This window comes from Lichenostomus cassidix, chromosome 20 (assembly GCF_008360975.1).
Source record: "Lichenostomus cassidix isolate B80296 chromosome 20, HeHo_3.0, whole genome shotgun sequence".
Lineage (NCBI taxonomy): Eukaryota > Metazoa > Chordata > Aves > Passeriformes > Meliphagidae > Lichenostomus > Lichenostomus cassidix.
In genome coordinates, this window is record NC_139500.1 from 9,114,945 (window position 1) to 9,141,289 (window position 26,345).

Sequence of the window (26,345 nt, forward strand, 5' to 3'; positions counted from 1 at the left end):
TCTGTGAAAGTTGAATACTTCCTCCAAAACATTCCCACACCCAGAACAGCTACATGGGCCACAGACCCAAGCACACCACAGTGGCACTGGATTTGGTGGCAGGGCCAGCCCAGGAGACTCTGCTGGTGGGAAAGCTGTGGCAGAGCTGGGGAGGGTGGCTGGGGGGTCCTTCCCAAGGTTTTGGCTGGAAGACCTGGAGCACGTGGTGGGAGAAAGCGCAGCAGGGTGAGGGCTCTGCTGGCATCCCCAGTCCTGCTCCTGGGAGAGGCAAGATGTGTCCCCTGGGGGAACAGACATAGCTGGGAGATTTGACCATGCCCGGGTGCTCCTATGGCACAGTGTCAGTCACCAGAGCCTGGAGCAGTCACATTACAGGGTCCCAGGACCCACCAGCTGTTAAGGTCATGGTGAGGCCAGAGGGACCACCAGAGTTCTGCTGTCCTCCCATGCCACCACCACCACCCTGGCACATCACCCCATTCAAGCCAGCCAGGGATTGTGTCACCCTTGTGGCAAAACATCTCTGCCAGCATCCTCGGGAGAACCGGAGCCAAGGGGGAGATGGTGGGGAGGGTGAAGGGGCAGGGACATTTGTGCTGATTTAGAAAGGGGGTGCAGGAGACTGGGACTGTGTGTCTGAGGTGCAGTGATGCTGTCCCCCAATTCCTCCCAGCTCACCCCAGAGCTGTGGGGGGAAAAAGTCTCTCAAAACCCAAGTCTCTTGGCAGGAGATGCTCTGCTTGCCCTCCTGAGCTGGCTGTTGGTGCCCACAGGCTCCTCTTGCCAGCAGCACGGCGCCGCTTCATTAAACACGGGCCAGAAGTCTTAATGAGCGATGGGGGAACCCAGCACCTCCCCTGGCTGCATCCGGAGATAATGCCCTGTCCTGCTCCAGGGCTGCTCCACAAACACAGCCCCTCGGTGGGGAGGCCAGCCCTCGGTGCCCCGCAGTGAGGACAGCAGTGTCCCTGGTGCCAGGAGGAGCCCCGTGTCTATAGGTTCTCTCCAGGCTGGTACTGGGGCTCTGTCGAGGTGAAGTAGTCCTCCAGGAAAGCCTGCAGGTACTCGAAGGTGGGTCTCTCCTCCGGGTCCTTCCGCCAGCACTGGCACATGAGGTCGTGCAGGGACTCGGGGCACTCGGGCGGGCAGGGCATGCGGTATCCCCGCTCCACCTGGTCCAGCACCTCCCGGTTCACCATCCCTGCGTGCAGCCAGAGGAGACACAGCATTGATCAGATCCTGCACTGTGCCTGTCCCAGGAGGGACACCAAGGGTATTGTGCTGGGACGTGCCTTAGGGACAATCCCAGTGACCCAGAGAGAGAGGGACCCCCACCCCAGCAGCCCTTGTCCCTGTCACCTTGCTCAGGGACTAGAGTGGGACAGGGTGCCTGGGGCACTGCATCCTGGCCAATATCTGCTCACCCCAGTGGGGCAGGATCCAACCTGGGAAGGGCAGCTCAGGGGCAAGTGCTGCGCGTGGACAGCTGGTGTTGGGCACCACAATGGGGAAAGGGCCTCTGCCAGCAATTGCCAGCCCTCACCTGGGTATGGCACTCTGCCCTTGGTGGTCAGCTCAGTCAGGAGGATGCCAAAGGACCAGACGTCTGACTTGATGGTAAACCTGCCGTACAAAGCCGCCTCGGGGGCTGTCCACTTGATGGGGAACTTTGCACCTGGATGGAGAGGCAGGGTGAGGGAGTGCCTCCAGGACCCCTGTGCAACCTGAGCCACATGCTGGCTCCAGGCACAGCAGACACTGTGGTGACCAGTGGCCATTGCTCTGGTGCCACCTGCCCTGGCAGCCCCAGGCACACACCTTGCCGAGCCGTGTACTCATTGTCCTCGATGAGTCGTGCCAAGCCAAAGTCAGCCACTTTGCACACCAGGTTCTCCCCCACCAGGATGTTGGCTGCCCGCAGGTCCCGGTGGACGTAGTTCATCCTCTCCACGTAGGCCATGCCAGATGCAATCTGTGGGGACCAGCAAGTGAGGCACTGCAGCTGACAGGGTGACACAAGGGTCCCCAGGGAGAGCCCGGCACCACTGAGGGGAACAGCTCTTCAGCAGGACCCAGCTGGGGTGTGGGAAAAACCAGTTGCTCAAGAAATGCCGCGCAGACTTGGGTTTGCTGGCAGCAATGGGAATGGGCAAAACTATGGTCCCAGAGTGCAACTCAGCTGTGGGCTGAGACCAAACACTGGCACCTGCCTGGGAGAGGCTGCAGAGCACCCCACTGCCTGACCAGTGACAGCCACCACAGCCCAGTGAGGGGCTCAGGGAGCCAGTGCCCTCACAAGGAATGTGGGAGGCCCAGGGATGTGCAAACCCACCTGAGCAGCCATATCCACAAGCTGGGGTAGCCGCAGGTACTTGCCCATCTCACCCTTCAGGAAGTCCAGGAGGCTTCCTGTGAGAAAGACAGAGGTCAGAGCAATCCATAGGAGCAGAGTCCCTCAGATGCCCCCTCGGTGTCCCTCCCATGCTCACCCTTGCTCATGTACTCGGTGACAATGTAAATGGGCTCCTCTGACACCACAGCATAGAGCTGAACCAGCTTCTCATGCCGGAGCTTCTTCATGACCTGGGCTTCCTGCAGGAAGGCCTCTGGGGACATGGTGCCAGGCTTCAGAGTCTTGATGGCCACCCGGGTGGTGCCATTCCAGGTTCCTGTGGCACAGGACATGCTGCTCAGGACACACGTAGAGGGCAGGGGGCCACGTCCCTCCCCTGCTCCCCCACCCCACCACAGGCTCCAGGCATCTACAGATGGCTGGCGACAGGATGCAGTTGGTGACACAGAGGGGACATCAGGGTGGGAATGGTCCTTACCCATCCACACCTCTCCGAAGCAGCCCTGTCCCAGCTTGACCTCCAGCCGCAGCGATTCCCGGGGGATTTCCCAGGCATCCTTGGCAAGGCCTTGGGTCTGGGGCTTGGATGTGGGGCAGACATTGGTGAGACGGTGGCACAAGCCATCAGCGTGTTCTGGCACAGGAAGGGACAACAGCAGGGTGACACAGGGGCATTTAAGCACATGATGTCTTTACCCCCACCTTCCCCACCAACACCTCAGGGACCCAAATTCAAACCCTCACCCTTTGGGGCTGAGCTTTCCACCAGGGTCCCACACAACTGGTTTGGTGTCCCCCAGCCCAGCAGCATCATCCCTGCAGTGAGGAGGAGCACAACACCCGGGGTGCCACCCTAACCCCAAGGGGACCCTGTGTGGCTACCCACTGGAGTAGTAGGCCACCAGCTGCTGCAGGCTGTTGAACTGGGTGCGGGAGGTGATGTAGAAGCCGCCGCTGTCCAGCTTGCGGATCTTGTAGTGCTTCACGTTGAGCCCCTTGGCATTGTCAAAGTCAGACACAGAGAGGCAATAGGCACCTGCGGGCAGGACAGAGGGGCTGAGTGAGATGTGCCAGGGATAGGTGCTTCCCATGGGGTCCCACTGTGGGTGGGCATGGGGGAGGCAGGACTGGGCATGGAGGTGCTGCTTTCACTCAAAAGCAGAGGATGAGGAGCAGTACCAGGCATGTACCCCTGGCTACAGCCATGCCACACCATCACAACAAGCTGCCCCCTGCTTGCACAGCAGCTCTGCCACCAGCCATCCTACATGATGTGCTAACAAGGGGAGAGAAGCAGGCAGAGCGAGGCTGGGGGAGCTGCTGACCAACAACCCCTCAGCATCTCAGAGAGGAGCCAAGGAGCTGGTGGGACAAATTCCCTCCTCCACAAATCCCAACATGGGCATTGCTTCAGGAGCTTGGGTCTGCTCTGCCCACATGAGAACAACGTGGTGTTGTTGGGGCCATAGACAGCAGAGAGGAAGATTTATGCTGCTGCTTGAAGGAGCTGCTTCCACCAGAATAAAATAATAGTGGTAAGTTCAAGGCATGAAACTAGAAAGGAGCATCAAGGGGCTTTTCTCAAAGGTGCATTTGGAGCCAAACTAAACCAGGTAAGAAACATCATCCTCAGGCAGTCAAAACTCAAAGATCACAACTTGCTCTTTCCAGAGACACGAAACAAGTATAAAGAGTTGCCAGACTTGAAAGAAGGACTGAAGTTCATCACTCCCTCAGCCTGGCTGCCCAGGAAGCACAAGTTCAACATTTTGCCACTATACAGGGACCAGGGGAAAACCAAAAATACACCCATTTGGGGGTGTACAAAAACCTAATCAAACAAACCAATTAAAAAAACCAGGAAAAGAGACCATCCTGCCTGCTGGTGTAGCCAGAGTTGGTGAGACTCCTGGCTTCCAGCCCACAGGCTTGGTGGGGTAACAGTGCATTTGGCACAGACATGGCACTTGTGATGTGATGGCCACATCAACATTGGCTCCCTGGAGACCAGCACCAGCACAAGAGTCTGAGGGGACTCAGGGTACCCCCACACCCCCCAGAGAGGGTCTCCCCCAGGCCAGCCACCCCAGCCCTGCTCACCTTTTGTGGTCTCACTCTCCCGGACCAGGAAGGTCCCTCGGGGGTTTTCAGGGTTGAGCAGCAGCCGCTCGGACTCCCGACGAGTGATCTTCCCAAAATACCACCTGCAGGAGCAAGGCAGGGGCTCAGCACCTGGCACTGCCCCCTCCACTGCCTGCCCAAGCAGGGGGCTGAGCCCTGGCCCACTCACTGCAGGTTTGGGAGGGCAGGGGCTGTGGCTCCAGGCTCTGGCACCTGCGGGTGTGCCATGGCACTGTACAGCCTGAGCTGGGCATTGCTCCCCTGCCACAGGGGTTGGAACCTTCCTGCCACACCTTCAACTAGACCAAGTTGCTCAAAGCCCCATCCAAACTTCAACACTTCCAGGGATGGGGCAGCCACAGCTTCTCTGGGCAACCTGTGCCAGGGTCTCACCACCCACTGAGTGAAGAATTTTTTTGTCATATCTAATCTAAATCTCTCCTCTTTTAGTTTAAAAACATCCCCCATTGTCCTTTCACAGGCCTCTCTGCCTGTGTAAAAAGTCACTCTCTTTTTCAGAACCCTCTTTAAGTTCTGGAAGGCTGCAATGAGATCTCCCTGGAGCTTTTCCTTCCCCAGAAAAACAAAACAGACCAAAAGCATCCACAGCCCTGCTATGCCACCGCTCACCCCTCCACCACGCAAGCACGCTGCAGCACTGCACTTACAGTCTTAAAGAAAGGCTGGTTTGCACATTCAAAGGGGGAAAATAACAAAAAGAAAAAACCCAGAGGGCTTGGAGGCTTTGCCCAGGAGTGGGGCAGGGATGGAGGGAGGGGGAGCTCTCGGGGTGCATTTGCTATTGCTTGTCTGTAAACTGTCTAAAAGATGGCAATTACTCTTCAGCCTGGATGGAGTCTGAGGGCGCGACATAGTTACTGGGGATGTAGCCCGTCTGTCCTGTAGTGAGGGAATGAGCCAGCCACCAGTCACCTTCCCTGCAAGAGAACCAAAACACACTCAGTGTGAAGCCAGGAGCCCCCCGGCCAGCCCCTCACCCGCCCCCAGGCACCGGGGGAGGATGAACCAGCAGAGAGCCCCACCAGGAAGGGGTGCAGCCACACAGCTCCCAGCCCCACAGCCAGACCCCAGCCAGGAGTGCTCCTGCTGCCCGTGCCTCCGTTTGGATGAGCTCTCATGACTGGAGCTGCCCATCCACATACAGAATGCTTTAAACCTAAATCAGGCAGGGCAGCCAGCAAGAATCACCTGAATGGGAAGGGGATCTGGCTGGAGGCTGTGAGGCACTGGGGATCCTCCAGCAGGGAGCAGCAGGCAAGGGGAGGGACAGGAAAGGGGGAGAAGCGACAGAATGGTGGCAGCGAATAATAAAGGGACCAAGAAAACCCAAGGGAGTTAGTTAAACACAGGCTGCAGAAAAGCAGCAGGACAGGGCTGAGGTTTGGGCAGGGGCTGAGCCCTGCCCAGCTGTGGTGTCCAGCCTGGATGCAGTGGGATCCAGTGTCCAGCCTGGATGGCCCATTCACAGCCCCAGGACAAGGCTGAAGCCCTGACTGTGAGCCTCCTGCTGCCCCAGCCAGGGCTGTGCCTGCACAGCCAGGAGTGTGGCTCCTTGTCCCTAAAAACCTGGGGCTGAGCCACCATCCATCCCTCCTGCCCCGGGCACAGGGGCCCCAGGCATGGGGAGCTGGAGGGAGCTCTGCCTCCTTTCCTCTCCGGACGATGGGGCTGGAAAGGACAACAAATAGATAAAAACAAGAGGACGGCAGGAGGTGGCTTCCCCTTCCTGCAGACAGCAGGGATTTTCCTCCCACCACCTGCATCTTCTTGCCCATCAAAGACAGTCACTGAATTCATCCTGACCACAAGGGAGACGAGGCTACAGGAAAACTGCAGATTCGTGGGAACAGCACCGTAAGGATACAAGAACTTGGCAGGACAACCTCCTCAGACATGCTACAGAAAAACACCAATAACCTCAGTCACCACTACAAGGCTCACCAGACCACATCCAGACCCATCCCTGACCCTGCAGATGTGTAAACCTCCATCCTTGCTACAGACTCACCAGTTGCTTGTGACCTCTGCTTTTCCCAGCTAAACCAGGGATGCTTCAAAGCACCAGGATAATCCAGACACAGCCCCCAACTCTCCAAAGTGGTGTTACTGTGGCTGGGGATAGTGGGGACCTTTCAGGCATCTCCTTCCACCCACAGAGCTGGGCTCTGTCCCTGGACCAGCTTCACAGCAGCCCTGGATGACATTTTAGCTTCTTCCAGCCCCAGCACAACTCATGGCAGGCAGCTTGTGCTCCTCAGCCAGGGCTGTTGCCCCAGTCACCTTTACTGAGGTGGCTCTGAAGGGGACAGGAGGCTGGTTGGGCTCCTTTCCCACAGGATCTTTCACAGAGTAAACATCTGCTTCAAAAATGCCCAGCTTTTGACTTGTGGCTTTATTCCAGCTTGGGCTGCAAGGCTACAAGCTGGGAATTCAGCAAAACAAACTATTCCAAAAATGTCTCAGTGGGGAAAAAAAATAATAATCATCATCATCAAAACAAAGCATTTCAACAATTCCCTGCACAATCTTACCCAAAATATCCCACCACATCCCAGATGGTTGCCTGCTGGCTGGGAGGAGATTTCTTCCCACTGCAAATGGTATCACAAGAGCTTTTCTGCACTGGGAGGATTGGTAGGATAACCCAGAGCAGGGAGGTGAGTGATATGGAGGCTTCTCCTCCCACCCTGAGCAAACCTAGCCACATCAGAGCAGCCCAAACCTGCTGCCACCCTGCAAATCCACCCTGGCCATGGGCTCTTGATGTGACCAGCACCTGCCAGCCCATCCTGAACTGAAACCAAGTCCCCTCCCCACAGCTCCAGGGCACTGTGCTGCCAGAGAGCCCAGAGGAAGGGGACATCACACATCTGCCTGCTGCTGTCCCCAAAGTGCAGCAGCCTGAGCTGTTCCTAGACTGTGTGAGAATCTCTGGGAAGTCAGTGAGAAGAGTGATTCACCCCCTGAGCACTGAACAAACTGCCCAGCTTCCTCCACCACCTCTGTCCCTGTGGACATCCCACCCACACAGACACTGGGAAGGTTGGCAGCTACAGCTACATCCTTCACCCTCCACCAAAGGACTGCATCACCAAAAAAAGCTCTTTTGCTTCCCAGGGTGCTGCAGAGCCCATCACAGACTGACCCTTCCCTCTGCCCAAGCCTTTGACAAACAGCAGTAGAGGAAAAAAAGAGTGGAAACCTCAGAATGGATACAAGGTGCAAAGAAAAACTCCTCATACATAGGCCTGATCTGGACCCCCACAGGCAGAACTAATTTTGCCCAAACCAGAACCCAAGCATGGAGCTCACACACCACTGAGACTGAAAGTAAGCACCACCAAAACCCCCAAATTCAGGCTCTTCCTGCAGCATCGAAGTCTTGCACATCCTAGTCTTCATGGATGGAACAAGTCACCAGTAATAAACAGCATCAGAACAATGACAACAAGGATCAGATTGAAAACATGTTTGTGCAACACTGTCTGAGCATTGCAGGGGAAATCTCACTCCTGCCGTGTTCCCTCATCTTTCCACCCTTTCACTTTGCAAAGCTGTTTTGGGTGCCCATGTTGGAAGGCAGCAGTGGAGGGGGAGCAGGAGCTGCAGACCCTCAGGACCCTGTGGCACCTCCGTGGCTGAGGACACTGGGGACATTGGCTCTGCCAGCCAGGCTCTGGACTGTGTGTGCCTCATGTCAGCACAGATCACACTCGGGTTTAATAAAGGATCATTTTTGGGAGCATCTTCCAGCTGGCCATGCTGCCCTGCACACAATGGATGTGCTGTGGTGACCAGGATGAGGAGCAAACCAGGGGTTCAGACCCATAAGGAAATACTTGAATTACCAGAGCCACTCGTGAAATATAAAAGCAAAATTTAAAAATGCAAAAGAAAAATTCAAAGGCCAGGGGGGAGTAGAGAGCCAAGTGGAAAGAGAGTGCAGAGAGGAGCCAGGCATGGACAAGGAAAGGGGATGGGTTCAGAGCTCCCAGGTGCAGACACAGCTCTGGACAGAACAGTTCCCCAGCATGGGAAGGGACTCCCTGCTCTGTTCCGGTCACTCAGGGAGGACAAATGCAACCAACCACAAAACCATCTGGAAACCACTTCCTCCCAGCCCTGCTCCTTCCAACCTGCCCTGATGTGGGCAGCAGACAGCCTTTGATCATTTAGGTCATTTATAATAACAGTAAGAATGTGCAATACCCACCTGACATCCACTTTTCTCCTAAATGACAGCATGGAGGGAGAGAAAGAAGAGTCAAGAGAGAAGCTGAGAGCAGAGGCAGCATACAAAGCACAGGGGAAAGCACCCACATAGCTAAGGGATGTGTCCAGGCAAATGAAAGGGAGCTCAGCATGGATGGGGACAGGACTGGTGGGGATGTGACTCTGCATTAGAGGGCACAGAATAGCTAGCAAGCAGAGGACGTGGCTTGGTGACAAGGCTGTGAGGCTACAGTGACCAGCAGCAGGGCCAGGAGGATGAGGAAGCAGGCAAATGACTGCTTCCAGTGTCAGTGTCCTTGCAAAAGTCACTGTGTCCGTGTGCATTTTGGCACATCTCTCTGAGCGCCCAACCCTGGGAGAGCTGGTCCTGCCGGGCTGGGCTGGGGGTTCCGCAGGAGGGACAGAGGTGACAGCTCACACGTGGGCTTGGCTGCAGGGACAGGAACACTCACGTGTTGTTGACGATTTGCAGGCGCTCTCCCTTCTTGAAGGACAAGTCTGTTTCAGTCCGGGACTCGTAGTCGTAGAGGGCTACGAAGGTGGTGACTCCGCCTGTGACAAAGAGCACTCAGGAGGGGCACAGCCAGGGCTGAGGCCATGGAACAGTGCTGGGTGCCTCTCCCCAGGGACCCTCCCCTCCCACCAGCCCAGAACACACAGATCTGCTTCTCCCCCAAGCCCAGAGACCCTCAAAAGCCCGAGACCCCAAGAAGCCAGACCCAAACCCACAAAGACCCCACAGAGACCCTCCCCACCCTGCTGAGCCCCAACCCACACGGACCAGCCAGCGCCCCGGCACGCTGTGGCGAGGTGACAGTGTCAGAGGTGTTGAAGCCTCCAAAGAGCTTGGATTCAGCAGCCATGGTCCCAAAGGAGCGGCTGGGGGTGCGGTGGGCATCGGGAGCAGCTGCCTTGCTGGGTGTCTGCGAGGCTGGGTAACCCCCATGGTGGGTGTTCTCGGTGGGCTCCAGGCTGCGCCGGCGCTGGCTGGGGTCTTTGGGTTTGCTCTTGCTGCTCCCCATGGTCCCGGGCTGGAAGAGACACAGACATACAGAGGGCTTCTGTTATTATTATTATAATTATTATTGTTAATAAGAAGTTGTTTCCCAGGGCTGGAGTGACAGATGCTTGCCCACCAGGAAACGAAACAACCTCTGGAGTCTGTTCAAGCAGCAGCTGCTGGGCAGTCTGGCCATCCTGCCCTTGCCCTGGGATACCATCGCCCCTCATTAACACAAGACACCTCCTGTGTGGCCACAGCAGCCAGCAAAACTGCCAGGACAAGCTCTGGGAGCAAAGGGAAGCACACTGAGCTGTGGGAGTAAAGAGCAAGGATGCTGAGCATGGAGCCTGGACCCGTGCAGAGACTGTGGCAGCTCTGGGGCCAGGCATCTGCCATGGGACATAGCTCAGTCACATCCAGATATTTCCTCCTACATGAGAATTTCTACCAGGATGGGGATTTAAGTACTGAAGATGGACCTTTGAAGTCCGAAACATGCAGCAAACAGGATAAAAGTTTAAACCAGGAGCAGTTTCAGGCAGTTTGCAGCTAAGGACCAAGGGATCTCTCCTTTATATATAGTCAAATAGTTTATATATAGCCTTCCTTTCCACTCAAGACCACACTCTATAAATACCTTCAAGGTAATGACATAAATGAAGGCAGGGAATTATTTGCAGTCTCCAAAGATGGCAGGATACCCAGCAGTGTCCTGAAGCTATGGAAGGAAATATTTAGGCTAGATCATGCATGGCAGGAGGGAAAAAGGAGGTGGAGACAACCAGGGAGGAGAGTATCTCTGATAAGAGAACACAAGCAGGCAAGCAGCAGAGGAGGCAGCTGCTGCCCATGGGGTGCAGAGCTGGACACAGCCACCTGTGAGGCTTTGTGAGGGCTCAGCCTCATCCAACAGAGGGCTTTGCTAGCCCAGCTTTGGAGAGAAGCTCAGGCTGAGCCCCCCAGAGCCACGGGCAGCCCCAGCAGCCTGCACAGCCCCAGTGCCAGTGGGGCAGAGCCCTCAGCTCCTGCTGTGGGAAAGATGAGGGGTGCCAGGCACCAGCTCTGCTCTGTGTCCCCCTCGGCTCCCCTCCCACAGCGAGGGCTTTGCCTGACAATCAGAGCTTATTTCCCAAAAGACACAATTTCCATCTTCTCTTTTCCAGCTCCCACACTGCTGGAGGACCAGCAGTGTCCTTGCGTGACCCAAGCCGGCAGGCTCAGATCCTGCCAGGGTTTGGGAAATGTAATAAAGCAATCTTTTTGGGCTGGGTATGACTCCAGCAGCCACTCCAGTGTGCAGAAGAGCTGTCCTACCTCCAGTGGATGCAGGTGATGAGGAGGGACCATGCCTCTATCTGCCACAGAACTCAGCCCACCCATATCTGTGCCAGGCTTTGGGGCTCTCAAAGCAAATAAGGGTCAAATAAAAACTTTGGACTTGCAAATGGTCACTACTGGCAATCCAGAGGCAGATCCTGCACACAGGGGGAAGGAGAATGTCCCGTAAATAAATGCACTTTAAAAGCTTGTTGCAGAGGAAGCACAACTGCAGGGGAGAGCAGGACCTTAGGAGTGATGACAAGGAGCCCCCACCTCCCTGTCCCCAGCCAGCCCCTTGCTCACCTCTGCCCGGGGCTTTGGCACTCACTGGTGCTCCTGGGATGCCAGTGGCAGTGCAGGGAGAAAAGTGAGGGCATGTTGGGGCTGTGACCGTGTGGCTTGTGACTCCCCACGGGACCGTGAGCAAGAGTAGAGCTGCTCAGAGTTTCCCCTGGAAGCAGCACTTCCCTAGGCAGAAAAACACCCCAGCCAGGGTGGTGGATTTAGCAGCACTTCTGGGACACAAGTGTCCCCCAAGCGCATTTTCAGAGCCTGGATCAGAAAATTATTCATCAGTGTGCTGAGAAAATCAGGGTATAAAATAGTCAATATGCCCAGAGATTGGCAAGGAGCAGAGCACAAAGAAGGGAGAGTGGAAGAGCCAAAGGTGGAGGAGGAGGAGGAGGAGGAGGAGGAGGAAGAGGCATGAGTCCACAGCCCTCTGGGGAAGGGGCTGCAGAGCAGTGAGTCCCACTCCAAACTGTCCTGTTGCTTTGCATCTAAATACCTGCACACTCTGACTTCAATCTGACCAGTGCAAAAGGCAGGCTGGCAACCCCAAACTGTGCCCAGAGGCACTGGCAGCCTCACACCATCCCCACTCTGAGTCCCAGGTAACTCAGCCAACACTACCACGTGGCTTTAGCCCTGTGGTTCTCCACCTGTCCCCAGGGAGGAGAGGAGCCTGAGAAATCCCTTGCAGCCCCCACATTCCCTTGACAGCCAGCAAGGAAAGGGTGCAGATTCCCCTGGGAGAACACAGGGTTGTGTAAGAGCCTGGCAAAGGAGTGATTAATGACAGCAGGAATGTGCTGTGCACTCAGGCCCTCGGGAGGCACCACGGAGAGACCCCCCTGCCTCTGGCAGAGCCATCAGTGAAACCCCCCCAGAGTCAAAGGGCACAGAAGGAGGCAGATGAACCCACCCACCCCGTGTGGTGGCTCCCAGCACAGCCCAGCATTATCACTGGGAGCTGTGGGACAGCATCACAGCAGCCAGACTGCAAAAAATACCCATTGCCAGCAGCTATGCTATGTATATGTCTAATAAATTTATGTCTAATAAATACAGCATTTCTACACGCAGCAGGCTGCAGGGATGCTCAGCACCACCAACATCCAGCCAGGGCAGCCTGGCTGATGCCCAGCAGGATATTTCCCTGCTCCCATGCTTTTCACAGCTGATAATGCTGGGACGGGGGGGCTCAGCATTGCTCCCCATCCCGGCCAGAACCTTGGTTTTCAGCAGGACTGCCCCTCTCCTCCTCGCAAGGCTTGTGCAGAGGGCTGGAGCACGGCCAGCATCGCCTGTGCTCGGCTCCGAGCGATGCGAGGCGGCGGACAGGCAGCTTTCCTGCGGCGGGGATTAGCACCCCGGGCACGTCGCAGCCTGCAGGAACTCCCTGCTTTCCGCTCCGGGGGCAGCGCCAGCGGCACATCACCAACCACCACCGGCACGAGTTGCGAGGCCTCAGCTCCGCCGCCCGGGCTGGCCACGCCGCGGGGAACACACCGGGAGGGCTGTGCCTCCTGCACCTGCAGCCAGCCCCCAGCCCGGCCGGGATGCTCCAGGGCTGTGCCTCCTGCACCTGCATGCAGCCCCCAGCCCGGCCGGGACGCTCCAGGGCTGTGGCAGAGCACCCGGTGCTACAGCTCTGAGCCCCCTGGAAGGTTCAGCAGCATTGTCCCCCCTGGCCGGGCCATCGGCGATGTCTTACCGGTGCTTTCGGCTACAGCCTCGCCGCGGGGTGGGGAGGGACCGCCGGCGAACTCAGCTCAGCTCCCGCTGCAGCCTGCGAGGAGAGGGAGGGTCAGCACCCACGGCAGCCCCGACACCAGCTCCCCCCACGCCACGGTCCAGTGCCCAGGGCTGCCTTCATCCTCCTCCTCCTCCTCGCCACCCCTGCGATCACGCCCGCTCGCTCTGATCTCTCATGTGTGAAGAGGGGACGATTCTCTGCTCCACTTCATCAAACCCACTGGGGATGGGAGAGGAGGCGGCTGGAGGCGCCCCGAGCGATGTCCCAGAGTGGAAGGGGAGCACAGACACCCCCAGCCCACCAAGGGATTTTTCAGGGCAAAAGCAAAGCCAGTTCCTCCAGACACACCAGCATTTCCAGCTCTGTTGCTCCATCTCCGGACAGCCACGACCTGTGGTAGGGATGGTCGGCCACCAACTAGAGAGACCTTGTCCCCTGAGATGAATCATCTGCTCCATCCCCAACAGCAGAGACAAATGCTACAGCACAAACCATGCACAAGGTATGCGACCAACCTGTGCTGCTCAAGCCCTGACTCATCCACAAAAGCATATTTTAGCTAATTTTTTTTTAAAGGACGGTTCTCTGTCACAAGTGTGCATGACCAGGGGACACTTAGCAGCAGTGGCTTGGCACAGAGGGTCAGATGGAAAGCAGAGCAGGACATAGCCCCGCAGAGCCAGGGCAGTCCCTCACCAGCCACCCTTTCCGAGCCCCAGACCCTGCAGGAACTGCTCCCTCTTCTCTTACAGAAAGGAAATGCTCTCTCTAACCAGCCCTGCTCACCCAGTGCTGGGCAGAGGCTTCAGCCACCTCCGAGGGGCTCCTGCTAGAAGGGATTCAGACCCCACTTCACCGCCCCAAGCAGTATCCCAGCAGGCTCCCGTCCCAGCTGGAGCCCAGGTTTCACACCTCATCCAAGAAGAACATCCCGGCTTTCACACCTCATCCAAGGGGAACGTCCCAGTGTCTGCATGCAGGGGCCGTGCCCCACCGCAGGTTTGTTTTCATGGCCTCCCCTTCCCCCCCGCTAATAAGTTTTGTCACTATTTTTAGTGCATTTGATTAGGATAATGAGTGGGAGCTGACTGACAGCTCTTTAAGACGTTGAATAGTTAGTAATTTGTACTTGACAAATACTGGCTGGCAATGATTGCACAGCAGGATGGAGGGGGGAAGCTGCAGCCCCAACTCCAGGCTGCAGCACATACAAATAAAGCTGCGCCGTGTACACACGTGGTGCCCGTGTCCCTGCCACCCGCGCCTGCTGTGACACGGGCTCATGCTGCGAGGCCACAATCATGATTAGACCAAAAGGGGTGAAAAAAGCCACGAGGAAAATCCAAATATGTCTCAGCCTGGGGTCAACCACACGCCGGAGCAGCGAGATGCCAGGTCCTCTGATGGGGAAGGGGCAGGTCCCTGGGGGGATGGGTGCACTAGCAACCTCACGCTGACAGATTTGGCTGTTCGGTGGCTGAAGGTGGCTGCTGTGGCAGCAGCTTGGCACTCCCTGGCACATCTGGCATAGCCCGGTATTGCCCTACTGCTCCCTTGGCAGTGTGACTGCCATCCTCAGCAGCGTACCACTGGCACAGCCATAGCCAGGCCCAGACAACTGGCCAGCGCTGCCACTGTCACCTACCTCCGTGTGCTGCTGGCTCTGCATTTGGAGTCCTCCCGGTGCCCCATTCCTCCCTAGGCAGAGAGGAGGGTGCCAGGGCTGGGCTCAGCCATGCAACCTGCCCGGGGCAGAGGCCGCAGCAAGGAGAGGCCAACCCCGCCCTCCCCTCTCCAAAAGCAATTAAAAATGAAGCACACTCGGCTGCACAACTCAGCTCGGATCAGATCACGGCACGCGAGAGAGCGGCACCCCCGCGCTCCGCTGCCGGCGCTGGAAATGCCACCTGGACTTCCCAGCATCCCCACGCCTCCAACACCCGCGCTCCAGGCTGTCTGCCCCCAGATATTAATTGACAAGTTGGGTGGGAGAAAAACACTCCATCCCCTGCCCTACCTCCCCGTGGAGAGCTGCTCTCGCAAAGGCGACAGCGAGGGGAACAGGCAGCTCCCCGGCGAGTCCCGCTCCGGCTGCTCCGCGCTGCGCCTGGATCGCTCAAGGATACAATGGCCGTGGAACGGGCAGGCTGACAGCGGGCTGGCGGTGAGGGGAAGAGATCTTATCGTCTTTGCAAAGACACTAACAAAAGACACTGATTGGGAGCAGACAAAACACAGCAGAGGCAGAAACCTTGGGAAATGCCGCGACAGGCTGGGGCCCAACACCAGACACCGAGCCTTGGGGAGGGAAGCATCTCTGGCAAAACAGGCGCTGTCCTTGGGGCTGCTCCGGAGCCGGGGGGTGCTGAGCGGCACTGCCGGCAGGCAGGACTGCGGATGAGGTGTGCGAGGGGCTGGGAGCACCAGCATCCACCCGGTGATGGAGGGAGGCGAGCTGAGCCGTGCCCTCAGCTCGCAGAGCCCCGGTGAGATTAATCACGGCAACTGTCTCACACCAGACTGAAAAATGAAGCGTGCGGGACAGCGGGCGAGACAAAGCAGCCTGGCGGCACCCAGCCCATGGCAGCCAGCACCGGGGACAGGGGGAGGCACAGACCAGCGGTCCCAAACACACCCAGCCCCTCCATCCCCTTGGCACACAACCAACACCTTCCCAGCAGGACCAGGGGCCAGCCGGGGCAGATCTGTGCACGACCGATGGGAGCTGCCTGCAAGGGGAGCCATCAAACCAGAGGTCTCAGGTTGGAGGCAGCCAAAGAGCACTCTGCCATCCCCCTGTCCCCCTGCACGGGTGGCACGAAGTGGCAGCAATGTTGCCCCAGAGACTGGGGTCAGTGCTGCGGGTGAAGTCCCAGCTTGGTCACTGCGGCTGTAACCACATCGAGGTGGTCTTTCAGTCACCTTAAGGTGGCACCCTGTCCCCTTCCCCGCATGGCTCTCTGCTCCCTCCCCACATTTTGGTAGGACACACAGCCCCGGATATGCTCGCACAACAGTTTCCCCCTCTGTCCCAGGGGATGCTCCCAGTTTTGCCCTTTCCCACGGCAAGCATCACAGCTGGGGGTCAGCGAGCAGCAGCACAGCCCCTGGTGCTCTGGGGACAGCCTTGCTGCCCAGCTCAGCCCACCATCCCCTCTGCCACCCAAATACAGCCAGTCACTGTGTCCCCTATGGAAAAAGCAATTCTTGTCCCGTGTCCCATGCCATCAGGCTTTGCTCAGTACAAGACAAGTAACACAGGCTTGTCTCTGCCAAGCTGGGAGCAGCCTCCCTGCAATGAGTTACAGGGGCTGTGAAAAGGGGGAGCTGCTCCCCCAGCCCCACAAATGGGGTGTGATGATGCAGACCCTCTTCCTGCCTGGCTGATACATCTGGGCTGTGCCTCCAACCCTTCTCCTCCACAAGGACACTCATTTCTCACCTGCACTGATTCCTAAAGCAGGAGGAGCAATGCAGAGATGCTCACTTCATCTCTCAGCTCCAGTCTGGGGACAGGAGAAGGCACAGGAAGGTGTCCCCAGTGCCTGTTTGGGATCTCTGCTTCACCCAGGAATGTCATGTTGAAGGCACCTGGGCCAAAGCACTGCAGCCATCCCCCCAGCTGATGGAGAGCTCTTCCAGATGAAGGAATGGCTGGAGTTGGGAGGGCAGTGCAGCTGCTGTGCGGGGGCCCAGCTACACACTTCCCACAGATATAAGTCCCAACCCCTCCTATCTGACCCTGTCAACTCCCGTTAAAATTAAAACCATCTTAATTAAAGCTCCACAGCCCAGGACAGCAGAGGCCAGTGCGTCACAAAAGGGGAAAGGATAATTAGATCAACCATCCAAATTTACTCCCCCTAAGCATGGGGGAGAGTCACGGTCAGGAGCGATGCAAAACGCCTCCGAAAAGATATGTCAAAACAGGGAGTTTAAAAGACCAAAACAAACCTTTGAGAAGCACACAAACACATTCTGGATGTTCATGTGGCCAAGAAAATTGGGAAACTCCAAACATGCACACTGGGAGCATGCAGGGAGGCTGAGCTCTCCCTGCCATTGCAGGATCAGCCCATCCACAGGCAGATTTTGGCTTGCTGGGCTGATGGGCAGTGGCTCTGCCAACACCAGTGGCCACACAGAGCTGCAGGTTATGCCACTCTTACTCCCTACAGCACCCCAAAACCAGGCAAGGGCAGAGGCATCCTGACACTGGGCACCCCCAAGCACCATCTTGCATAAGGCTGGCAGGAGAAAGCCACAAGCCTTATCTCCCTGGAACAATGCAAGCGGCTGAACGGAGGAAGCGGAATGTGCTGCAAGTTGTGCTTGCTGGAGCTGAGCTGAGCACTCAGTTTTACGCCTTTTCTCCACTGAGAGATGTGAGAAGGGAAGGTGGCCATTGCCACACCTTGTCACATCACCATCACTGCACTGCAGCAGGCCTGGGGACTGACAGGGCAATGTCTTAGGATCTGTCAGCATCTGGGTGCATCCTTTCTGCACTGGAAGGACATCTGACAATTAGAGAAGGGAAAACAAAGCTTTCTCACCCTGACGGTGGTCCAGCACAGGGACAGAGGCTGGAGTGGTGGTGAGATCCCCAGCAGGAGATGCTCAAAGCTGGCTGGGTGCTGTGAAGGCTGACCGCTGGTGCTGCTCTGGGTTAGAGCAGGGATGCCTCTCAGTGCCTCCCAGCCTGACTCAAGCCTGCACTTCCAGCATCAGGACACCAGCCAAAGCCAGGAATTGCCCAACCAGCTCCAGCACATGCTTTCCAAGGCACACAAAGCCTTTGGCCTGTGTTAACCTGAAGCTGGCTTCTCCCAGACAGGTGATGAGGGCACGGCTCTCCTGCCAAGTCCAGGAGAAGGAAACTGAAAGGAAATGTTTCCAAGGGCAGGAGTGCCCGTGGGGCTGGGAAGAGACAATGCTGGGCAGGGAAACTCTGATGTTGAGCTGGAATGGCACTAGGAGCTGGAGCTTTTGGCCACCAGGACTGCCTGGAGCCATGGAGCAATGCTTCCCCAAAACAGCCTTCTGGCTCAGCACTCCTCAAAATGTGCCCTTTTAACATTAGCCCCTGGGCACGCTGGCACCTCTGAGCTCCCACTGCCTGCCACCTAATTCTCCAGCTTCCCATGGCCCATCACATCAGTGCTGTTCCCATCCTCCTCCAGGCAAAGCACCAGCAAGAGGGACCAGCCCCTCTGGAGGGGGTGATGGTGACCTGGCGACACGAGCTGGCCCCTGGAGGAGGAGGGGTGATTTCTGTTCCCCATTTCTGCAGTGCCTCTCCCAGCACAGGCAGCCTCAGGCTCCAGGAAATGTGGTTTCCTTCTGCTTTCTGGAAGTGAACATCAACCCCGGGTGCTCTCCGGGGATGGCTGTGCCCACCCAGCCCACTCCGTGCCCTGCCCGGCTCCTGGGGAAGGGGCAGGTGGCAGCAGGAAGCTAATGTGACTCACGGGTGGCTCAGATCCGGACACAACAGTGGTGCCACCTGCGTCTGCCATGGCTCCAGGGCTGCCACACCCATTCTGACCCGGGCGAGACGGCAGTGCAGGCAGGCGGCAAATCTCCAGGGCAGGGGGAGGAAAGGGGCAAGGAACGCAGGAGGCAGAAAAGCTCCAGATCTGAGCAAGTTACAACCACCCCTGGCCACGCTGGCGTCACTGCTAAAACATTTCCACTCTCAGAGAAACCAGCCCATCCAGTCCAGCCAGGCAAGGAGCTGCATCGGCCCTCCAGGACCAGAGCTACAGCCCCACCAGCCCTGCTGAGGGGTCCTGCAGGACCCCCGTGGCAGGAAACCTCCCCAGCAGCCCTCCTGACATGGAGCAGGAACTGAAACATCCACGGGGAAATAAAGGGAAAATGTGGGAAGGGTATGTGGGTATGTGAACCCTTGACACCAACCCATGGAGCTGGGAATGGCCCCTCTCCAAGCTGGAGCCAGGGGGACTTGGCAGGACACATGCTGGGGTTCACTGCAATGGGAGGGGATGAAAGACAAGGCAAGCAGAGGCCAAGGCTCTTCTGTCACAGATTTCTAACACTTCCCACTTTGCAGACCCCTCAGCATTTTCAAATAAATAAGCAGGATCCCACAAAGCAAATTTATAGTGATTATTTTCCTGGGTTGCTTTGGGACTCTGGGGCAAATCCCCAACACAAACCTCCTTCTCTGGGGAACCATGGGGCCACCAGCCCTAATGCACACATGCTACGTACAGCTGCAGGTCAGGGCTGGGTGATCGGGATCAGCCTCCAGCAATGCACACCTGACTCCTGCTTTCACCTCTGTGGGCAAGGATGGGACCAGGAGCAGGTCCCACAGCAGTGATCACAGCATGGGACTGTGCCTCTGGCCTTGGAACACCGAGGAGAGGCTGGACACCGTTGGCAACAGAGCCCTGAGAGATGCTGGTCCCCACAGCCACTCCCATCTGCACCACCAAAACAAAGCATCGCTCAGGATGCGTCAGAGGAAGCAACCAGGGAGGGTCTTGAGGGGCAATCGGAGATCAGGCAGCCCCCAAAAGCATTTCCAAGCCCCAAAAGCTGCACTGGATTGCCAGCTGCTCCTGCGGTGAGCACGATACTCATTGCCAGAGAGGATCCAGCTGGGAGGTGCAGCCCCAGACGGTGCTCACTATCAACAGCCCGAGCAGATGAAAAACAAAGAAAAATGCTGAGCTGGTGTCTTTTATCCCTGTCACTCCTGGAGTGGAGAGACTGGCTCTGCACACCTCTGGCACCGCTCGCTGCAGTGGTGGTGGGGAACAGAGATGGGCTATGGGCGAGGTGGATGTGACCAGTGACACCAGGACCTTGCAGCCTCCCATGGCATCTCTCCAGCTCTCACTTGTGCTGCTCATCCCACGGGGGCAGGAGGAAGGGATGCAGGGACAAAGGCATGAAGGGCGTCTCCTCTGCTTCCCATCACCTGCAGCTCACAGAGCCTCCTGCACAGCTCACCGTGAGGGCACGAGAGCACGAGAGCTGTGCCTGTCCCCAGAGCACCCAGAGGGCTCAGATGAGTGTGAACACACACCCCCACACACCTGCACCTCTGCAGGCAGCCAGGTGGGCAGGCAGCTGCCCTCCTTGCCCAGCCCCAGCCACACACACTGCTCCCAGCACCCTGAGCCTTCCCACACCACACACTTCCAAACCCAACTGTTCATGGTGCTGGAGCATGGAAGTCATCCTGGTCACAGTGACTTTTGCAGCTATGTCTGCACCCTTCCTGATCTCATGTCACCTTCCCTGCCTGGTGCATCAGGCTGCTCACTGGAAGGTCCCCCTCAGCTGTGCCAAGGATTCCCAACCCCTTTCCCAGCACAGCAAGGCCCCACCAGCACTTGCCTGATGGACAGGGGAAGGAAAGGGCCTGTCTGAGCAGGGAGTGACTCCAACAGCCTTTTCGTGGAGACATTTTTGCATAAGTCAGCAAGCACATGCTTCCACCAGGAACATCCGAAGCCCAGGACAGCACTGCCTGACCCCATGGCTGCCAGGACTGGCAGCAGCTGGCAGCTGAGGATGAGGAGGGTGGCTGTGCTTCCTGGAGATCAGATTCTATTTACCCTGCCTAAGGGGAGGCTTTACCCATGGCTCGTGCATGGGGTAGGGCAGTGTAGCTGGGACTGGGAGAGGGGGAAACTGAGGCACACATTCCGTGTGAAACCTCACCGACCTCCAACAGCAGCTTTTCAGGTGCTCCTGGGGGAAACTGAGGAATACAGTGGGAAAGCAAGGTGGAGAAGTGAAACCCTGACACAGCGCTACATCTCCAACCCCAAATTACTGCTACAGGGTGCCCCAAGGTGAGACATTTTTAGGATCAATTTAGCACTGACCTGACCCTGTCATGCTACCCCCAAACTGGGGTGCAGCATGGGAAGTGGGACACATTGCTCAGGACAGACTGGACTTGTTACCTCGCCCATGGTGGATGGGGCAATGCAGCAACAGGCTTCTACCCTCATTGCCCAGATTTTTGGTGGCCAAGGTTGCCAAGCATGGTTGGGAAGGATGGGAACAGCCATGCTGGGCGGAAGCTAAGCATGCAGTCAGGTTTTTATCCATCCATCCATCCATCCATCCATCCATCCATCCATCCATCCCTCCTCAGCACAGGGGGCTCAGGGCTAGCCAAAAACTCACAGCCACAGGAGTGAGACCACAACAGGTCAAGCATGGGCTGGGAAACTCAGGGCCAACCTCTGAATCTTGCAGCACAGGGAAAGAACCACAGCACAGCCTAGGTCACAAATGTCCCTGTGTCACATGTTGCCCTTGGCTGCAGACCCCAAAGCCATCCCAGTGCCCTCCTGGCGTGGGGCCCATGGCTGTGAGGTGAGGGCAGACTCGCTACACACGGGCCCCATTTCTTATTTTTTTGCCTTAAACACCCAGGCAGTTCTGTTCCCCACATTCCTCCAGACAAGCCCACCAACCCCACCCACCAGCCTATGGATATTTCAGATGCTGCATCTCCACTGAGACTACCTGGAGTCAAGGGGTTCGGGCAGAGTTTTTCAAGGGCTGAGTTAAAATCAATGACCAGCTCCACCTTGCCCAGCGGCTGATGCCCCCGGCAGCCCAGCCAGCCCCCAGCCCTAGAAAACCCCTCCCTGCTCCTCAGCAAGAGAAGCCAGCAGATCCATAGCCTGAAGGGAAGTCAGTGCAAAACGCAGATTTGCAGGTCCTGGTTCCTGGCCCAGGTTCAAACCACATTTGTTCCTGAAATCTGTTTCAGGGTTTTCTTTGCTAAGTGCATGTGCAGGGCCATGTGCATGGCAGCACCAGCTCCCAACACAGCCAGGGCCGAGGTCACTGTGCCAGCCTGGGACTGAGCTGGGGGCCTGGGTGCCTGTCCTAAGCACACTCTAGGCAAGTCTGGACAGAGATGATCAGGGCAGCTGGAACTAGATGAGCTTTAAGGTCCCTTCCAACCCAAACCACCCCGTGATTCTTTGATATTCTGGACTATCTCCCAGTTTGCTGCCCGTTTCAGCGATGAGGAACCAAAGGCTTTAAAACAGCCCCGTGACACACAGCATGTTTTTTGCTGATGGGTGGAAACTTCGGCAAGACATGAGCCCCAGGGAGCTGGACTGCACCACCCACAGCTACAGGCAGTTGGGAAGAGGAGCTCGGACTGGAAACAGTGACAACCCGTGCTCCTGTCCCAGGAACAGCTATGCATGGATGGATATTTCCATCCAGAGGTCCGAGCTGCTCTCCAGGCATGGGATTAAAGGGCTCCCTTCTGCAGGGAGCAGTGCAGGGACGTGCTGCTGTGTGACAAGGCCGTTTCCGATGGGATGCAGGCTGGACACATCTCCAGGCAGGCTTCAGAGAGAGATGTGGAGCACTGCGGAAGTGAGCGCAGATGGGAAATTGTTCCAAGAGATAAAGAAACAAGTTGGAAACCGAGCTGCAAAATAGACAGTACAGGAAACAATAGCGCTTCAGATAGGCTTTCCAATTTCCCACAGCCATGCCAGGAGTCCAGTGCTTTGTCCCAGGGATGCTCGTGGGTTCCCCCCGCCCTTAGACACACTGGGAGGAGGCACAGGCTCTTTTCTTTCTCCTACCTCTTCTCTTTCAAGACCTTACAGGCATTTGATGGTTGTTTAAATGAGAGGTTGTGGACCAAGCCCTTCAGGTCTCATTAGATAAGAGTTTAGCTCTGTGATGACTTCAAAGGCCAGGCGGGTCCCACACCAGTAGCAGGGAGAGGCAGATGGGATTTCAGAGGCATGGGAGCCCCGTGGTCCATCCCCTCATCACCTCAGTGAGTCCAGTGAAACGATGCTGCTTCGCAGGAGCTGCCCATGCTACTAAAGGCCATCCCTGCCTCAGGATTGCTGATGTGCCCTCCATGCCACCGAGGCAGAAAAGGACCCTCTTGTCTCTGCAGCAGAGCCTCCAGGTTGGTCAGTCACCACAGTGCTCTCCTTGTCTCATCCCCCAGCCCACCAGCCAGGGGCTGGGATGGCTCTTCCTGCCTCCCCGCAGAACCTCCACGATTTTCCATCACTCTGGCACAAAGTCATTAAAGGGCAGAGCTATCATTAGGGCATCTCCATCACACAGGGAGCACTGCAAGGCCACTAACGATCGAGACAGGGAACATTGGACTTCCCTTCCCTGCTGCTGCGCAGCCCATAAATAACCCTGTCTTGGGTTGTTTTGGCAGAGCCAGGAGGTGTTTGGAAGAGCCCCTGCCCTACTGCTCCCAGGTCAAAGCTTGGAAGTGAGAATTGACCCTCGATCTCCCAAGTAAAGGTGCTCTTTCCTGATAAATAAGCATTAACTGGCTAATGATTACAGAGACACAGCTCCCCGGGGAGCCAGCACACGAGCCTCAGCTCAGACACTGAGCGCCAAGGTTTTGCTCTGGCTGGATCCAGAGCAGCTGAAGCTGATTGCTGAACACAGGTAAGCCAGGATCAACCTCTATGGCAAAGGTGTCAGGAGCAGCCCCACAGCGCAAATAACAGAAAGGATATTGCTTTAAAGTGCAAGATTGCTGACATCTTCCTGCATACTCCCTTCCTCACGCCTTCCTGGACAGCCCTGTGATGGTCTGACCAACACCTGCTGCATGGGGGGCCTGAGCACATGTTGAATCACTGCATTCTGAGGGGGGTCTCCAAGCCTGGCAGGAACAAATGGGTTCCCATCATTAATGGCTGGGTCTTGGGAAGGTTTGTCACGACTCGGTTCTTGCACCGGTAACTGCTGGCAGTGGGTATCTCCTCGGCTGACAGGAGAGCAACAAAGACCCCCAGCATCTCCTCCTCTGGCAGCATCAGCTGGGCAGGAGAAAGAAAAGTCAAGTCTTTTGTTGCCACCTTCGTGCAGTTTCATAGAGCGCTGCTGGATATGGGCTGTCCTGTTCCTGTCCCTGCTGCACAGGCAGGAGCTCACCTCAAGGACCCCTGTGCTCTGCACCCTCCACTGTCCCCAGCTGCTAATGCCACAGGGCAGTAGAACCTGTCTTGAGGGATCCCCCTGGCTGCATGGAGCAGTCACATTATGTTCCTTCCACTGCATCACTTCTGGGGAGCCAGGAGGATGGGCCATGGCACACACAGGGCAGCACAACGTGATCCCTGTCACCTACAACCTTTACTGCTGCTCAGCATCTCTGGGACCAGGACCAGGACCACAGTCACCTCCTGGCACCAAGTCCAGGGCTGAGCCCTGGCATACCACAGCAGCCACCAGGGTGAGGAAGGGCTGGGGAAGATTGCACTGTGCAAGGCCAGGAAAACACAGGGAGATACAGCAGATCCCCACTCAGTCCAGCAGGTCCCATAGGAGGCTGCACAGCTCCCTGAGATGATGTCCAGCACCAGAGAGGACCATGCCAGGATCAGTGCCACAAGATGTCAGCCCCCTACCACACCTGTCCCCATGCACACAGCCCTGTGCAGTGGCCTCATCCCTGCAGGTTGCCTCCTGCATCCATGCCGAGTGGCACCAGGATGCAGCACAGCCTGTCTGGGCAGTGAGCAGGATAAATACTCATCCTGACCCCAGTGTGGCTCAGTGCAAAAGCGACGATGCTCTTCCATGGCACTGAGGACTGTGACAGTGGGGACACACCACTGCCACCACTTGCAGCCACACATTGGGGTTGGATCGCCCAGGCTGCGATGGGTAACTTCCCGACTGGATGAAGTCTTAAATCAGAGAAGCCGGAGCTCTGCAGCCCCAGAGCAGCTGAGCCAGCCAGGCACAGCAAGAGGCACAGAGAGGGACACAGAGAGGGGCACAGAGAGGGACACGGAGAGAGACACGACTTGCCAGGTCCACCAGGGCTGGACACTGGCCCCAGAATCACCGGTGAACAAACACGACAAGGGAAGCGGATCACGAGACATCAAAGCAGGGGGGCGATGAATATTTCATGTCCTGGCCTACATACAGCCCGGCTGTCCCCGCCCTGCGCTCCCGGGGGTCCCCCACAGCCCCTGAGCACAACAAAGGGGAGTTGCAGGCAGGCGGGGCCGCCCCGCCGGACCCCCGCGTCCCCAGCTCTGCCCCGCCAGGCAGTGACACCCCCAGCCGGACCCACGGCTGACCCACCAGACCATGTGCATCCCGCTGGACCCACGGCCGCCCCACCGACACCCGGCGCCAGACCGCCAGCATCCTTGTGGGGACCTGCAGCCAGATCTACGGGCTGCGGGTATCCCACGCCGCCGGACCCACAGCTGCCCCACGGCAGCCTGGGCATCCTCGGCCGGACCCACCGCCTCCTTGCCAAACTGCCAGCATCCCCGATCGGACCCACAACCAGCTCGCGCCACCGCGGGCATTTCCCCGCCGACCCGCCGGACTCCTCTGCGGGCATCCCACTGCGGGCATCCCCCCGCCGCCCCGCTGGTCCCCACTGCGGACATCCCCCGTCGGACCCCACGGCCGGACCCCGGGCATCTCCCGCCGGATCCAGTGCCGGACCCCGAGCACCCCGCGCCGGACCCCACTGCCGGACCGTGGGACCCCCCGCCTGCCCCACGGCAGGACAGCCCCCGCCGCCGCCACTCACCTCCCGCCTGTCCGCGCAGCGGGGCCGCCCCCGCCGCTCGCCTCCAGCGCTCGGCCCCGGCTTTGTCTCCGCGCCGGGGGCGCGGCCGCCGCCCCCCGCCGCCGCCGCCGCGCTCGGTGCCCGCACCGCCCCGCACCGGGCCGGGCTCAGGGCTGCGCCGCCGGCAGCAGCATCGCGCAGCGCCGCGGCCCCGGCGCGCTGGTGCCTCGCCCGCCCCCGCTCACCCCTTCTGCGGGGCGGGGGGGCACCACGGGGAGGGGAAAATTAAAAAAAAAAAAAAAAAAAGAGAGTAATATGGCAGCAAACCGGAAACGGAGGATGGGGGAAAAGGCAGCAGCAGCCCCTCCCCTCCCTCCGTGGCTTTTTTTTTTCCAGGGAGAAGGCTCCGGGCAGCCGGGCTCCGCGGGGCGCGCACGGGCCAGGGGCCGCCCCCGCCGCCGGCACTGCCGGCGCGTCCCGGCCCGCGGCGGGGGAACCGCCTGGTCGCGCCGGGGACACGCGTGGGAGCGGCGGCCGCGGTCCTCGGGGCGCGTCGCCCCGCGGGTGGGGGACTGGGGGTGCTCCCACCCGATCCCAGCGCTGCTCGCCCCGGCGGGCTGGCTTGCTGTGTTACCTGGAAGCCGGAGCTGGTAACACTAAAGTGATTTTCGGGAGGCTGAAACCCGGATGGGTTGCGGTT

General features: G+C 57.9%; 1 protein-coding gene across 5 annotated transcripts; it reads right to left on the minus strand.

The window, feature by feature from the left end:
• SRC (SRC proto-oncogene, non-receptor tyrosine kinase) lies at positions 1-25,905 on the minus strand. 5 transcript variants are annotated; one of them, XM_085078888.1, is made up of 14 exons: positions 25,667-25,799; positions 13,048-13,122; positions 9,510-9,759; positions 9,181-9,280; positions 8,709-8,726; positions 5,314-5,412; positions 4,454-4,557; positions 3,240-3,389; positions 2,832-2,987; positions 2,490-2,669; positions 2,333-2,409; positions 1,819-1,972; positions 1,544-1,675; positions 1-1,201 (listed from the first exon to the last, which is right to left on the minus strand). In XM_085078888.1, exons 3-14 carry the CDS (start codon positions 9,748-9,750, stop codon positions 993-995), a joined length of 1,620 nt encoding a protein of 539 aa, XP_084935014.1. In that variant the 5' UTR covers positions 9,751-9,759; positions 13,048-13,122; positions 25,667-25,799; the 3' UTR covers positions 1-992. The 5 variants fall into 5 exon arrangements, with proteins under 5 accessions (XP_084935014.1, XP_084935013.1, XP_084935017.1 ...); XM_085078887.1 differs by having other exon boundaries at positions 9,504-9,759; XM_085078891.1 differs by lacking the exon at positions 13,048-13,122 and having other exon boundaries at positions 25,667-25,905.
• Positions 25,906-26,345: the final 440 nt, after the last annotated feature.